This window comes from Polypterus senegalus, chromosome 12 (assembly GCF_016835505.1).
Source record: "Polypterus senegalus isolate Bchr_013 chromosome 12, ASM1683550v1, whole genome shotgun sequence".
NCBI classification, from domain to species: Eukaryota; Metazoa; Chordata; class Cladistia; order Polypteriformes; family Polypteridae; genus Polypterus; species Polypterus senegalus.
The window spans coordinates 29,148,684-29,163,394 of record NC_053165.1 but is presented as its reverse complement, the minus strand read 5'-3'; the positions used below and the strand labels follow the sequence as shown (position 1 = coordinate 29,163,394).

The 14,711-nt window shown below is 35.9% G+C and overlaps 1 protein-coding gene across 9 annotated transcripts in view; it reads left to right on the top strand.

Annotated features, from left to right (window-relative positions):
* LOC120540046 (voltage-dependent L-type calcium channel subunit alpha-1C-like) overlaps positions 1-14,711 on the top strand; it is a 1,017,626-nt gene that overhangs the window by 662,099 nt on the left and 340,816 nt on the right. For all 9 annotated transcript variants that reach the window (XM_039770507.1, XM_039770503.1, XM_039770506.1 and 6 more), the window contains exons 7-8: positions 2,914-3,110; positions 11,161-11,264. In XM_039770507.1, the coding sequence (XP_039626441.1) occupies positions 2,914-3,110; positions 11,161-11,264 (301 nt within the window). The remainder of the gene's footprint in view (positions 1-2,913; positions 3,111-11,160; positions 11,265-14,711) is intronic.

The window sequence follows — 14,711 nt, the reverse complement described above, 5'->3', positions numbered from 1 at the left end:
ACTACCTGGATAGAACAAAAATCTATTTCTATAGGTAATGTTCTCATGACTGCGGTGGGTTGGCACCCTGTCCGGGGATTTGTTCCTGCCTTGCACCCTGTGTTGGCTGGGATTGGCTCCAGCACACCCCCCGTGACCCTGTGTTAGGATATAGCAGGTTGGATAATGGATGGATGGATGTTCTCATGAGCAGCAATTGGACTGCAACTGTTCCAGTTTCTTTTGAAGAAAGACACTTTGTGATCTTAAGTAAAGATAATAAAAAGAAGTAATATTGAAGATGGAAATTATTGTGAAGTTGAACATAACTTCAATAGATTGAATTCATTTTAGTTTTAAACCAAATGATCAAAATGAGCCAGAAAACTTAACGGAGGCTATTTGAGGACATTGTTTCAGTAAGTCAATTGTTAAATTGTCTAATATGAGTAGTTTCTGGATATACAATACTTCAATCACTATGACGATTATACTTTAGTCCATTCATTCCCTCTACTTCACCATCCACATACATTTGCCTTAGGATTTTTAAAATGTATTATTGTAGTTTGATATATTTTATTTTAAAAAGCAGTTAGAAATTGTAGACTTTTGCTTATTTTTATCTATAGGGAACTATTTGCAAAAAAAAAGTGTTTGTTTAAATAAACAATTGTATTTTGTTAATAAAAAAGTGACTTTCACTTCTGCATACAATATTCTATAGTGTATTGTTGGTAGTGAAGTGATGTAATATTCAAATAAAATGCCCTGTACTGTATATCCAAAAAAAGAAAAACATATTTAAACCACCTGTTTAAAAAGCAACTACAACAGTACCTTATTGTAAACTGCAAAAACGCAACCAAAAAGTTCCCCCAGACTATTCTAATATAAAAATTCAAATAAGTTAAATGACCTACTGACACAAAACATTTCATATTTGTTATAATTGCTTAGTGTTTGCTAGCATTCACATCATACAGCTATTTTTCACTAATTAAGAAGATTATGCCATTGTTAGGTCTTTGCTTTGCAAGTCATTGCAAGTCTTTGAGCTTGATCTTGCTGCAGTGTGCGATTATGCCTTCACCTGGTTGTGTTTAGCATGCATATACTATTTTATAGCATTAAGGATGTTATTTATCTGTTTGTTCAGGTGCTGAGTCCTGAAAGTCATATACATGTGCTACTCTGAAGGAAGCAGTTCTGTTTTGTCAGAATTTGCAGGTTCACTTTTACTTGGTTGGGGCTGAGCAGGCAGGATTGATTATATATCAGAGGGCCCTTACTGCTTTGTACGTATAAATTCAGGAAGCTCTGCTGTGACTTCATCAGTGTATCAGGATCTGCATTCAGTTGTGTGTGGTTTCATTGTGTTCAGACATTTTAACTATTTATTTTCTTTTAATTGTCATTTCTTCTTTCTGGCTGTTGATCTATCTAGATCAAATATGGCCTCAATGATATGAAGTTATTGTGGCTTTGGCCATGCAAACCTGCTGGTGTGACCACATGCATTAGTATTTGACATTATGTTCGCCATTTCCCCTCATTCATGGAAGCCTAAAGACATGTTAATAATATATTTCTTGAAAGCTGTTAGACAACCAGGCTTTATTTTTCTCATTTTCTTTTTTTTTTTTTACTACCTTTTTATTGTTCACATGGGTTTCCCTTAGGACTCCATTTTGCTCCCACAGTACAAGGACATTTTGTGCCAATCCGGATTGTCTTATTGTAGGTTTGCTGTACTTGAATGTCTTAAGATGGGTGTGTATCTTTGGAATTTCCTTTGGAAAAGCAGGTTTACATGAAAGATGGGTTGGTTGTTATTTGCTGTGTGTATATGTAAAATCCCCTACAGGTTTTATTTTTTTCTCCAGCCATCTGGAGGTTTTTTTTTTTTTTGTCTTTTGTTTTTTCTGTCCACCCTGGCCATCGGACCTTACTCCTTTTCTATGTTAACTAATGTTGTCTAATTTTAATTTCTTATTTTGTCTTTTATTTTTCTTTTCTTCATTATGTAAAGCACTTTGAGCTACTTTTTGTATGAAAATGTGCTATATAAATGAATGATGTTGTTGTTGTTGTAAAATTAGTTTGCTGGCCCACCTTTTTAGCTGAAAAAACTATGTACAGAATAGTTTTCTAACAGTTTCTAGAATACTACAGTGGCTTCAGGTTTTTGTTCCAAAAGATTTTTAATTTACAAGCAGTCTTTGCTATTGATAAAATATGTAGCTTAATCATATAATATTTCTAAAACTGTGGGTTTAGCTTTTCTGTGAGCATCAGAATGATTTGCAGACATTCAGAATTTTCATCGGCCTCCTTCCATGGTCTGTGTTTACTTTTCTAATATTTTATTCAAATAATTATTTTATAGTGCACATGTTCAAACTGGAAGACCAAATTAGCTTACTTGTATTTTGTCAACAATTAGAATAAGAAGAAATACTTTGAATGAATCTCTTTAAGAGCAAAAGAAGCAGATAGGTTTTCAGACTTTTAATGAATGATAGTAGAATTTTGAAAAACAGTATGTAGTAGTTGTAATAGCTGGCTTCTACTTAAGGAAAGTGGCTGAAACAAAAACCTGTAACCACAGGTTTTATCACATACAGTATTCCAAATGATAGAGTTAATATTCTGACTTCACTATTAAATAAGACCAAAATATAAGACCAGAGCTGTATCCTTTGCCTTGATTTCACTGCTCACACCAAATTTTAACTGACCTTGCAGCCTTTGGCACTCTTTGGCTCATTTATATGTATAAATCTACAACTGTCTCAGCTAAAGAATCGGTAGTAAAAAGTTAAAAGCTGTAATGTCACTTTTAATATTATGTTTATGTTATTAAGTCTATGCCTTGAATAATAATATATTTGAATGTCGTTTCTGTTTCTGATACCTTTTATTTTTTAACAGATGTGATTGTGGAAGAGAAGCCAGCTCCTTGTGCAGCAAACACGTCACATGGACGGCACTGTAAAAACAATGCAACGTGTGAACTGGGCTGGGAGGGACCCAACAATGGCATCACCAACTTTGACAATTTTGCATTTGCTATGTTAACTGTCTTTCAGTGCATCACTATGGAGGGATGGACGGATGTGTTATACTGGGTGAGTCTTTTGCCATTTGTACACATTGTAGGTAAACTGTATTTAATATTACTAAAGCCAAATTTATTCAAATGTCCATTGTAGAAACCAGGGGCATGTTCAAACACCCTCACCCTAACACAGAGAGGCAGAGACACGAGTTTGCCACACAAAACACGTTTATTTCAGTGGGTTAGTGCTTTTCCCTCGCTCCCCACAACAGCATACTACAAATAAGCAGGGCACCAAAATACACTGTTTATAGTCTCTTCTTCTTTGTCACCTTGTCATCCTCCTGACTCTGGCTTTCTGAATGAATCTTTTAAGCAGACCCTGAGAGTGTTCCAAGTGGCTCATTAATCGGACCTGGAATCAATCCCAGGTGTGGTGAAAGCCTCATATAGCGTTCTACAGCTCCCCCTGACAGCACCCACAGAACCCAATATTGCTGTGTCACGCTCCAAGTCCCAGCATGCCCTACGGGAATCCATGGTAGCACAGAAACCCAGGAGGTTGTGCCCGGCAGATGCTCTCTCCTCTGGTCCTTCCATCCAGCTGGTGTCCCAGCCAGATAATGGCCCGCAACACCATCCTTCCATTCATTCACTTTATAACCCACTTAACCAGTTCATGGGTGCAGTGAACCTTTCCAGAGATAAAGAAAGAACCAACCTTAGACAGTACACCATAAGGTGATTTTCTCATTAAGAAAACAAAGGGTTGTTGCCAAAATATTTTTTAGTGACTGGGAGAACAAAATAACGTGTGGTGTAAACCTAGCAAGCCCACTCTTCTGGCACTAGGGGAAGTAAACGGGTGCCCTCCCAAGTGACCCTAAAAGGTATTTTTTTCAGTATTCTAGTTCTGTTAAATTAGAGACAGCCATAATACTTAGCTGTCTATGAAGAGCAGATAAATACTACATACATAAAGCAAAGGGGGAAAGGTAAATGAATACCAAAATCAAGCAAAAGCAACTAAACAAAAAATAATGATTTTATATACTGTATATATGTTAGTAGAGTGGTGGCTCTGAGGCTAGGGATTCGAATCCCGTAAACGCCAAAAGAAACTTCACTTCGTTGGCCCTTATCCTGCAATTGCTCCATCCAGGGTATGATGTTAATATGCATCCAGCCCTGCATGTAGGTCCTCCAACCTGCAGGGAAAATCCTGGGGGTTGGTGGCAGAATTGGCCCTCCGGCCACCATAAAAAACCTCACACTATTTCCATTCCATCTGAACTGGTGCTGAGGTGTCACCCGCCACATGGCTGCACTTGCGTCCTAATCTGGGTTCCTGAGTTGGTTTGTCATGTGGTGGGTGTGGCAATGCACTGTATTAAATAAAGAAATAAAGCATGACAACTGTGAAACATCAGAAAACCCCAATGTTAGGATGTATCCTTCTTTTAGATGCTTATTTAGCTAGTCTTGATAGCTGTGGTGAAACAATGGTAAAAGCACTGGAGAATGTAAGTCTCCGGCAGGAACACAAGACTTGTCCATAGTACCATAACCCTTCAATGCCAAAGCTACTGTAGCCTACCCCTAACCTATGTATCTTGTATTCTGGTTGGGTAATGATGTACAACTTTGTGTGTTTCATCATGCTGTATTTATTTGCAATGGAAGGACAAGTGTAACTGGTTTAAAGATAGCATAACATTACAGATTCGTGAAAACACAAACAGACACTGGCCTGAAAAGCAAGATTATGAACTATCGTGCTGTCTAGGTTATCATATGAAGATCATCTCGGTAACACCAAGCACACCTCATCAGACAAGCATATGGCAAGCATAAACATAAACAAAATGGCTACTTTTTTATCATGTTCTTGTAATATGTGGTCTTTTTTGAGAACTAACTTTTTGTGTCTGGGTTTGATTTCTGCATTGCACCTTATTTCGAGTTTGGCTTTGAATAGGTGAATGTAAAACAATATTTAAATAAAAAAACATTTCTACCAGATTTTTGCAAGTCTAGAATGTGATGAGGCAGGTAGCTATGCTTTTAAGCTCAAATGCCAATACAGAATTGTGATTTTTAACAGACTAAATCAGCTTTGAAAGATTTTTAATAAATAGGTTGTTTGTAAATGTGCCATTGCAATAAAAGTACATCGTTGAGGTGACCTTGCAGTGTTTTAACATGAGCAACATGAAATATATCTATTCAGCTTCATGGGTAAATCAGTAGTTTGTTTGAGCCTTAATACATTAAATAAACATGTCACTGTAATAAATACATTTCAAGTGATCTTTGTAAAGCATTAAAATTATTACATTTGAATAGATAGTTGTGTTTGCAGGGTGTTCTCACGATGAATAACATTTGCTAATTCCAGTTTGGTCCTGAGAGGGAACTTTACTTTTGAATTATGTACAGTTTTAGAGGTGTTGGTGGTCTCACAAGTTCTTACATACTTTTTAATAGAGCTCATGTTTAGATAGATATAACTTTACTTGGCCCCAGGGGGAAGTTTGGCTTTTTATAAAAGCTCTCTAATTAAATAAATACATAAATAGGTATATAAGTAACTTGTAAGAAAGTAATTAAATATACACACACACATACACACTAGAATGACTATAAAGCAAGAACGTAAAAAAGAAAGAAAAAGTCACTGTGAGGAATTATGTAGACATATTGCTGTTGATATAAAGGGGCCCCAGTAGCGTTTATTAACCCACTTCTGCTGAATGATTTGTTGGCTGAAAGTACTGTGTGTTTAGTGTGTCAGAGAGAGAATGTGCAACATTGTTCACGATGGCACTAAGTTTTGTTTTAATTTTCTCCTTCACTACAAGCTCCATGGGGTCCAGGCTGCCTCCTATAACTGAGCTTACCATTAGCCTGTTGATTCTGCAGGCCTCTCTTGAAGTGATGTTACCAGCCCAGCACACCACAGAGTAGAAAATTGCACTGGCCATCACAGAGTTATAGCAGATGTGAAGGATGTCACTTTAAAGAAACAGTTTCCTAAGGAAAAGCAGCCTGCTCTGTCCCTTTTTTAGATAATTCTTCTGTGTTCCAAGAGCAGTCCAACCTGTCATTAATGTGGACGTTCAAGTACTTGTAGGAGTGGACCATCTCTACATCCACTCTTTGAACAGTGACTGGACATAGAGGCTCTTTGGTGGGGTGAAAGTCAATAACCAGCTCCTTGTTAAGATACAGTCTCTTTGCACCAAGAAACAGACTTCTCCGCCTGACTCCTATACTCTGTCTCATCTCCTTTATCAAAGTCTTCAGTTTGAGTTCCAATGGGATGATCTGCAATCAGATAACTAACTTTACCATAAAAAAAATGATCTCGACATTTGAGTGTTTTTTATTTTTTTAATTTACCAAATTTATTGATGCCACTTTTTTGTATCAGTACATCTTTAAGTTAAAAATTTGAGATGGTGAAATTCTGACAGCTTCATCTTGACCTTACAGTGAGTGTGGTCAGGGAGGCATATGAATGGATTAGATCCAGAAAACTTTTTTTAGAGTGATAAAGACCTGATAATCCTCTGCAGTTTAAGAAAACTTTATATAACATTTTGTTGTAAGACCATTTTGTTGATGATACAATACTTATTCTTAATCATCGTTATTAATTTGCAAGACCTAATTAAGGTTTGTACCTATTTAACTGTAACAGGAATTGCCCAGGCTATCACTGCTAAATGTTTAGTCAGAGCTAGGAGTAGCTATTTTATTAGCTATCTTGTAAGTTAGGAATAACACTTAATGCTTCTGAAATTAACCTGTTCTCAGTATAAATAGTTTTCTGATATGTTAGACGCTGTGGCGTAGCAATGGGTTGTGTAGACTGCAAAGCACAAGGGCCTATGAGCTTAGGGGCCCTCCCGGAGCCGTATAGATTAAAAAAAAAAAATGGAATAACTTAAATCATTTGCACAGTTCATTGCGTTAATAATTTACAGTTTCAGTGACATGAGACATCACCAGGCAAGTCCAATCCAATCTATGATAATATTATGTATTTGGCAGGCCTAAAGTTTACACAAATTTAGCCTTCGGGAGTTCGGAGGCTCAGAGCCACAATCAGAGGCACAACACATCCTAGTCTGCCTTACAGAGAAGTGCACATTCCCAAATTGGGTGATCTTTGGCATGCCATAGCAGATGTGAACGGAAGACGTTTTGAAGGACGTCACATGAATGGTGTAAATATACATTAATATCATAAATAATTGGTACTTTTGAACTTTGATTTGATGTCAACAGTTTTCAAAATTTGAGCCTGTAAAAGGTAAATCAAAGCAATTCTGTTGATAAGTTCTGGTCCCCGTTAGTAAACGCTGAATATTTGAACAATTTGACACTTTTTATACTCTCGCCAGATGACACCATGTCAGTCAGTAGCAGTGGATCCAGAAAACATTATAAGAGTGGTGCTGCTAAACGTAAGGTACGCCTGCAACGGGAATTGCAGAACGCTAAGCTTACCAAGATTTATATCTTTTTCAAAATGGAGCAAGGGCTGGCGGTGGTAACTGAGAATACTGATGCTGGTGAATCGTCACAATGGCTGCAAGCAGGTTATGCAGACATTGCACTGAGTGAAATTATGTCAGCTACCGAGTCTGGAAGTAGCAATACAGTGGCTTCAGATCAGGTGCTGTCTGTATTCTTCTAATTGGTTTCAGTGCATTCTCTTTACCTTCCTAAAATCTTAATGCTCTCTCTGCTCTCTGTCTTGTCATATGTCATCATTGTCTTTCATTGTGTGTAAAAAGCTCCTTGCTTCTTTTGGAAGATGACTTACATACACCATCCATAACCTTGCTCTTTCTGCATGGCTCCCTTCTATTTACAACTTTGATCAGTGCTGAGGACATGGGGAATTTCCATTAATGGTTTCTCTACCTACTCACCCAAGAAGAATCTATTTATACTCTCTGTGCTTTGTAAAACATTTCATAAACCTTTCCCCAGGTTTTTCTCTGTTCCAATTACTTTTCCCCTCTCTTTCCCTTCTTCTCTGGGATGCTGTATTATCCAATGTTAAATATTTACCCAGAAATCACAACTGCCAATAAACCCAACTTTAAATTTTGTAAGCTCCAGTTGATGGGCTTTGCCACTAACCCATACTACTGTTGTGCCCTCTTGGTATACTTGGCACTTTTTTCCACATTTTTCTGGCACTGGTCTCTAGTTTTTTTCCCTTTTTCATCTCATACAGTATATGTCAATGTTTATCTTTATTTAAGTATTCCTGTGTTATGTGAAACATTCCTTCCCTTAGGCCTCGCTGTATTACCTTCTAATACTCACCAACGTAAATTATTCTGTCTTAGTACTATAGCAGCCAGACTACTTCTTACTTCCTTCCAGAAGGCGCCAAGATCATTACTGTATCACATTTTAATTCATCTCAGGTTGTCTATTTCATGGATTAATGGTGCATCCTGCAAATCCGTTTAAAATCGGATGACTTCAAATCAGATTTTCAAGTCCTGGCTTTCTACTGAATCATTTATATAGTGCTCCTTCAGTTCTGCTCTCGTCTGTCCGGGTGGAACAATACTGCTGAATTTCCCTTTCCCTCCTTTTCTTCAAAGGAATTGTTACTTTGCAGGATGGGATTGTGGAGGTAAAGGCTGGGTTGGGATAGGATGGGGTGTTTGGCAATTCGGATTCTGTTCCTATCTGTGTTTTCTGTTACTCTGAATTTTGTTTAGTAAAAGTGTAATAATAAAACTCACAAAAGCAATTACAGTAACCAGTAATGAGAAAGAAGTTGTTTGCAAGATGACAAGAATACTAAAATAACTCTTTATGATGAAGAAATGACAAAATATACTGATTGGAAGTTTAGTGCACACTTTTAGGAATATAAATATAGAAACATTTTAAAAGTTAGTGTTAGAACACCATTGTAAAGCAAATGAAGTTTCACTACTGCACTAATGCAGTTAATGTAAAACATAGTAATGTATGGGATGAGCAGTTTGTGCATTAAAGATTATAATGAAATCTAACAAAAAGATAACAGAAGATCTTCATGAAAGAACTACAGAACAAGACTTCAAAACCTAAAATTTGTGAGCCTAGTATGGAAAAAGTATCAGTTTTAAAGTGGAAGAGAAAGGTGGACTTATAGGAAATTGGAAGGAGACATTAATATATAGTTAAAGATAGATCAGGTTGCAAGTACAGAAGTTGTTATCCCATCAGATGTCATAGAGACACCTTAATAAATCAAATTAGTGAAGTAAATGAGTAGGAGAAACACATTGGAAATATGTTAAAGAAAGAAACTTTGTCCTCAACTTGGACCTCTTTGAGTTAGAAACTAGGAAGAATGAAACTTGTGCAATGCGTCTTTTATTTCCCTTCAACAAATTCTGAAAGGGAGCTTCCTGCTACAGAAATCTAGTAAGGGACACTGAGTAACGTTAGTCAGCAAATGGTCACAGAATAAAAGAAGAGACTCAAGTTATAGACAACTGAATTTGCATAACAGTACTGAATTAATCTTAATTTTCTCAAAATTGGCTAAAAGACATAAGATGTGTTGTAGAGAGCATAACCAGCTTATGTACCCTAAAATACAAATTGTAATTTCAATATATCCTTGTTTCTTCAGTATGTCTTGAGTTCTGTTCTTATTCTATTATGTAAAACTGTGTACGTGCCAAATGGCAAGTTTTACAAGGTATGTGAATGAATATTACATCAGCTAGTTTCTTTGAACCACTCCTGTAGAACATTCTATTTGTTTACTTGACTATTTCACCAGTCTCTTTATGCTATTTCAAAGACAAATGTTATGTATTTCTTTTAATATATACTGCACACCAAAACACGTCATGCTCAAAACCATGTTACTCCAAAATATATTATTATTCTCTTATAAATGAAAAGGTTCTGTAATATAGAGTGTTAGGGTCTAAGTATGTCTACTGTTTTTTCCCATGCATTAGAAGTATGGGTTTTCAATTTTTGACTTTTTTTTAGCTCTGTTTTATAGAATCCACTGTCCACAACCAACTAGCGTACTAAACAAAAAACTAAACATGCTGAACAAAGGGAGAATACCTATAAGATATTGTAGATTTGTATTTTTAGGCCTCATCTTAATTATTGTTGGCAGTTTAGATTTCCTTATTACAAAAATGATGCAACAACATTAGAGGCATTCCAGAGAAAATGTGTTAACTGATTGAGGACAGTGAGATTCATCCTTTGAGGAAATACTGAAGCAAATTATTGTTTTAGAGAAAGCAAATACACATTACAAGACTATCTTGTGAAGTACTCGTCAATCGACTACCTATTCTAATTGGTGAGGTCTAACATGTTAGTGAAAACTGTTTAGTAACATTTAGTAATTCTGTAGTTTGTTTGACCAGTTCTCCTACAATTTGGGATCTGATTATTTGTACTCTTTGGGACGCTGTTATTTGGTTTATGTTGCCTTGAAAGTTGCCTATCAAAATGCTGATTTTCAGAGCTCTTCCCCAGCTTCCATGTGCTGCTAATATGCTTTAGTTCTTTCCGCATTAAACTCATTTTTTATTGTATTTTTGTTATTTTATCCACCCCAGAGACATATTACTGTCTTTCAGAATAAGCAGCAGTTAAGCTTGAGGTTAAACACTTAAGATAAATATTCTTTTAGGTATTTATTGATCAGCCAAACTCTGAAGGGGTCAGGTCACCTCTGTCTTTCAAATTAAATTTGAAAAATCAGATGACCAAATGATGACTAAGAGTAAAACTGCAGAAAAGCACAGCTTAGGCACAAAGATGCCCTGCAATGTTAACAAACAGACAAACAAAAAAAGGTATGTAAAGTCCATGAGTGACAGTAAAGTTTAATTTCTGGTAAAAATTTCTGAATAATACCAACATATATCTGAAAATATTATGTTTCATTTTTTAAGGTGGCATATACAATATCTTAATAACTGTAATATGACTCTAAACCTGTACCTTTAAGTTAAAATTATAACATTTTTTTAGTCATTGTTAATTCTACTGGTTTTGCATCAGTTCCTCTGTTTTATTCTCTAACTTTCTGTTTCTCACTCTATTTTTTCCAGATGCAGGATGCAATGGGTTATGAGCTTCCATGGGTATATTTTGTCAGTCTGGTCATTTTTGGATCATTTTTTGTTTTAAACCTGGTTCTGGGTGTTTTGAGTGGGTAAGAAATTTCTTTTTTTTTTAAGTCATTTTAGATGCAGTATATAAACAGTGTTCATTTGTGTCAATTATGCATAAGTATGCAGAAAGATTTTAAAATGGAAGTCTTGGGAAATACTGGCACAGAGAAAAAACTGAGCTCTAACTATCAATACTTAGTATTTTCAAAAGTCACTTTTTATCAGAAATGAGTTGGGGAATTCCAACAATCACCTTGCTCAATCCCACTGAACAATCTATTTAAAATGTTATTTATCACCTAGATAATTGTTTATTAATTTGTTTTTTCAGTAGTGTTACCTTTTGAAGAAGTATCAGATACATTTGATTTTGTTCATTTCAGATGAAATATGAACATCCATTTTTATTTCAAAGTGAACTGTGCAGGACACAATACGAGACTGAATTTAGACCTTGAGTCTGGCATAGGTGATGCTCTATATCTATAGTGGAACGTAACAGTAACAATTTGTTGTCTTTAAAATCCACATCACTGGTTGTATGTAATCTCCACTAGCATTTTGTGAGTTTAGATTAAACTCTCCTCTCTCTGAGACAGCTCATATTTCCTAGCACAGCTGCCAACAAAAACTATATCATAAATACATATTTGTACATATGTATTTTCAGAAAAAAAGTGGGATTACATGATAGTGCTTATCAGAAAAGACCAAAAGGCATTTGTTTCAAATGTTCCAAATATTACTATGGAGTTTAGGAAAGTCAGATAGCAACAGTAGAAATACTAGAAACTGGGATTTATTTTTTTTTTCATTACTATAAAAGTGTTCCATTTTTATTTTTAAATGGTTATTTGCAAAAAAATGTAATTAAAGAATAAGTGTGTGTGTGTGTGTGTGTGTGTGTGTATATGTATGTGTATATGTTAGGTCTGTAATGTGATTTTTCTGGCAGATATTGCAATTGCAGTTTAATTTGTGATATAATTTTTTTTAAAGCCAAAGTTTAAAACGTGATGTATCATTGCTACATAATATACTGTCAAAATATTAACTGTTTTGTGTTCTAATGCAAGGGTGACTTTTTATTACATTGTTAATTGGCATAGAACAATAAAAAAACAGTTATCACAAATGCTGTGACTTGTGGCTCAGGAGCAGCTTCTAAATATTGCACAATAATTTAGCTTAAAAACTGACAAATCACAGTATCAGTAAAACGTGATCACTAAATATAATAATAGAAATAGAATATAAAAGTTACACAAAATGCCTAAATATTGCAGATTTTAATAAACATTTATTTGCAGATAACCAGTATTTAACGTTTAAAATTTTTTCCAGAAATGCTGCCACTATGGGACAATGCCGGAGAATTTAAATCTTAAAATTACTCCTGACAACAAAAGCCTTACATAATACTTGTTGTCCCTGACATCTCTACTACTTCACAACACTCATTGTGGTCTCTTTACATATTTATTTGTCTACAACACCAACTTGTGAAACTTTGCTGGTTTCAGACATTAACGCTGATACGTGACTACATTGCTTCCGGCACTAACCAGTGTCTTTGATGGCAAACTCGTGGCCGGATTTTCTAGACATTGCTCAGCATCGGAAAGTTAACATTGTTTACTAGAGCTGTCAATATAGCCAAAAAATATTTGAATATTCAAACTAAAAACAGGTAAATAAATATATATATTGTGGAATTCATCCCCAGCACAGACAGGCACAGTGACACCAGTCTGAGCACATACTGTTTTATTTTCATTTTCTTAGTGCACAAATCCCCCACAAATGCTCTGTCCCTTCTTTCTCTTACACACAAACGCTGGTGAATCTGCCTTCTTTCTATCTCACTTGAATTTTTTTTATTTAAATTTTATTGAGTGTTCCTGTTGAATTATCCGCTGAATTAGTATGCACCTTATGGTCTATGATGTCAAGGCCACACTAATAATAAACAGAGACATACTGTAGGTATATATGGTATTTAGAATTATTCATTTTATGACCTGTATAGTACATTTCGGAAAATATTGTGGCACGGATACAACATTATTCATATTATTCGCATGACTTCTTGCAGTTGTAATCAGTGACCGTGTGTTTTTTTCTTTCTGATCTTGCCCAGTCTCCACATTTTGGTGTATGGTGGTGTTTCTTTTGTACTCCACGACATGCAGAGGAAAGAATAGTGCAGAGAGGTCAGTTCCACGCTATATGCAGTCATCAAATTCAAATGTTAACAGTTCCCACACACCCAAGGACCATCCTTCCTACATTTACAACACATGTACCCGTTGCAATGTACACACTTCTCTTTATGCTCTGGTTCCTATTACATTGAAGGGGCACCTGACACTGACTCAGGTTGCTTTCCTGGGGTAAGCGGCTGTCTTGGAACAGAAGCTTGTCAATGTTGCATCTTCCTTTTCTTTTTCCATCACCTTTTCTTGTAAGAACCAATGGCAAAGTTCTTCTGTATGGTGAGCCATGAACACTCTTGTAACAAATTAACATCATTCTGGACAAAAAAAATTAAATGCCTATTACACAGCATTGGTGTCACAATCCCTCCTAATCCATTAATAGTTCTGTTTGGTGTACTCCCAGATGAGCTTAAAGTGGAGAAGGACAAACAAACTGTAATTGCTTTTACTTCACTACTAGCATGTAGACTTATCTTGCTCATCCTAAACCACCTCTTTTAAGTCAGTGGGTAACTGATGTTATAAACTATTTGAAATTGGAAAAAATTCAAATTCTCACTTAGAGGATCTGTTCAAAACTTTTTTTAAAACCTGGTAGGATCTAATCGATAACATTTTAAAATAAGTATTTATATTGGTGAGAAAGACTCCTTTCTCACTTTACTACTCTCAAAAGTTTTACTCAGGCTATTGGCCTTCCTCTCTTCCTCTGGTTTCTATCAATGAAGACTTTTTGATTTTTATTTAATCTTTATGCTTACCTTGCCCAGAAGATTATTTTCCTTAACTAGCGGATACTGGGATTGCCACCATGACAAATTCCAATCAGCTTTTGTGTAGGTACAGATTTTAGTAGCTGCCTCCACCACTGAGGTCCTTTCTGCCTCAATGGCGACTTGCTGCTACAATGGCAGTGGTATGGACATAGCAGCTCTTGGCTCTCTATTTCAGTGCTTGGTTGTTTTTATATATGTGTATGTAATATGTGCAAGGTGTTCTAAGATGTATCTATACAGTGATACAGACTTGCTTAGTATTGGAATATGATGCTATATAGACATTTAACATTAGAATCCCTGAAGCCTATGAAAAACTCGTAATCCCAGGCCACCTTAAATTCCTTCACACCTCTCCATCAGTGTCTTTTGTTTTGCAAATGTGTTGATCAGCACAAGCAGCCTCAGTCTGCTATCCCATCTCCAGAACCCCCCAACGGAACGGAAGTTGCAAAATTCTCAGAGCTCAAGTGTGTTCTTCTGGGTGTGAGGT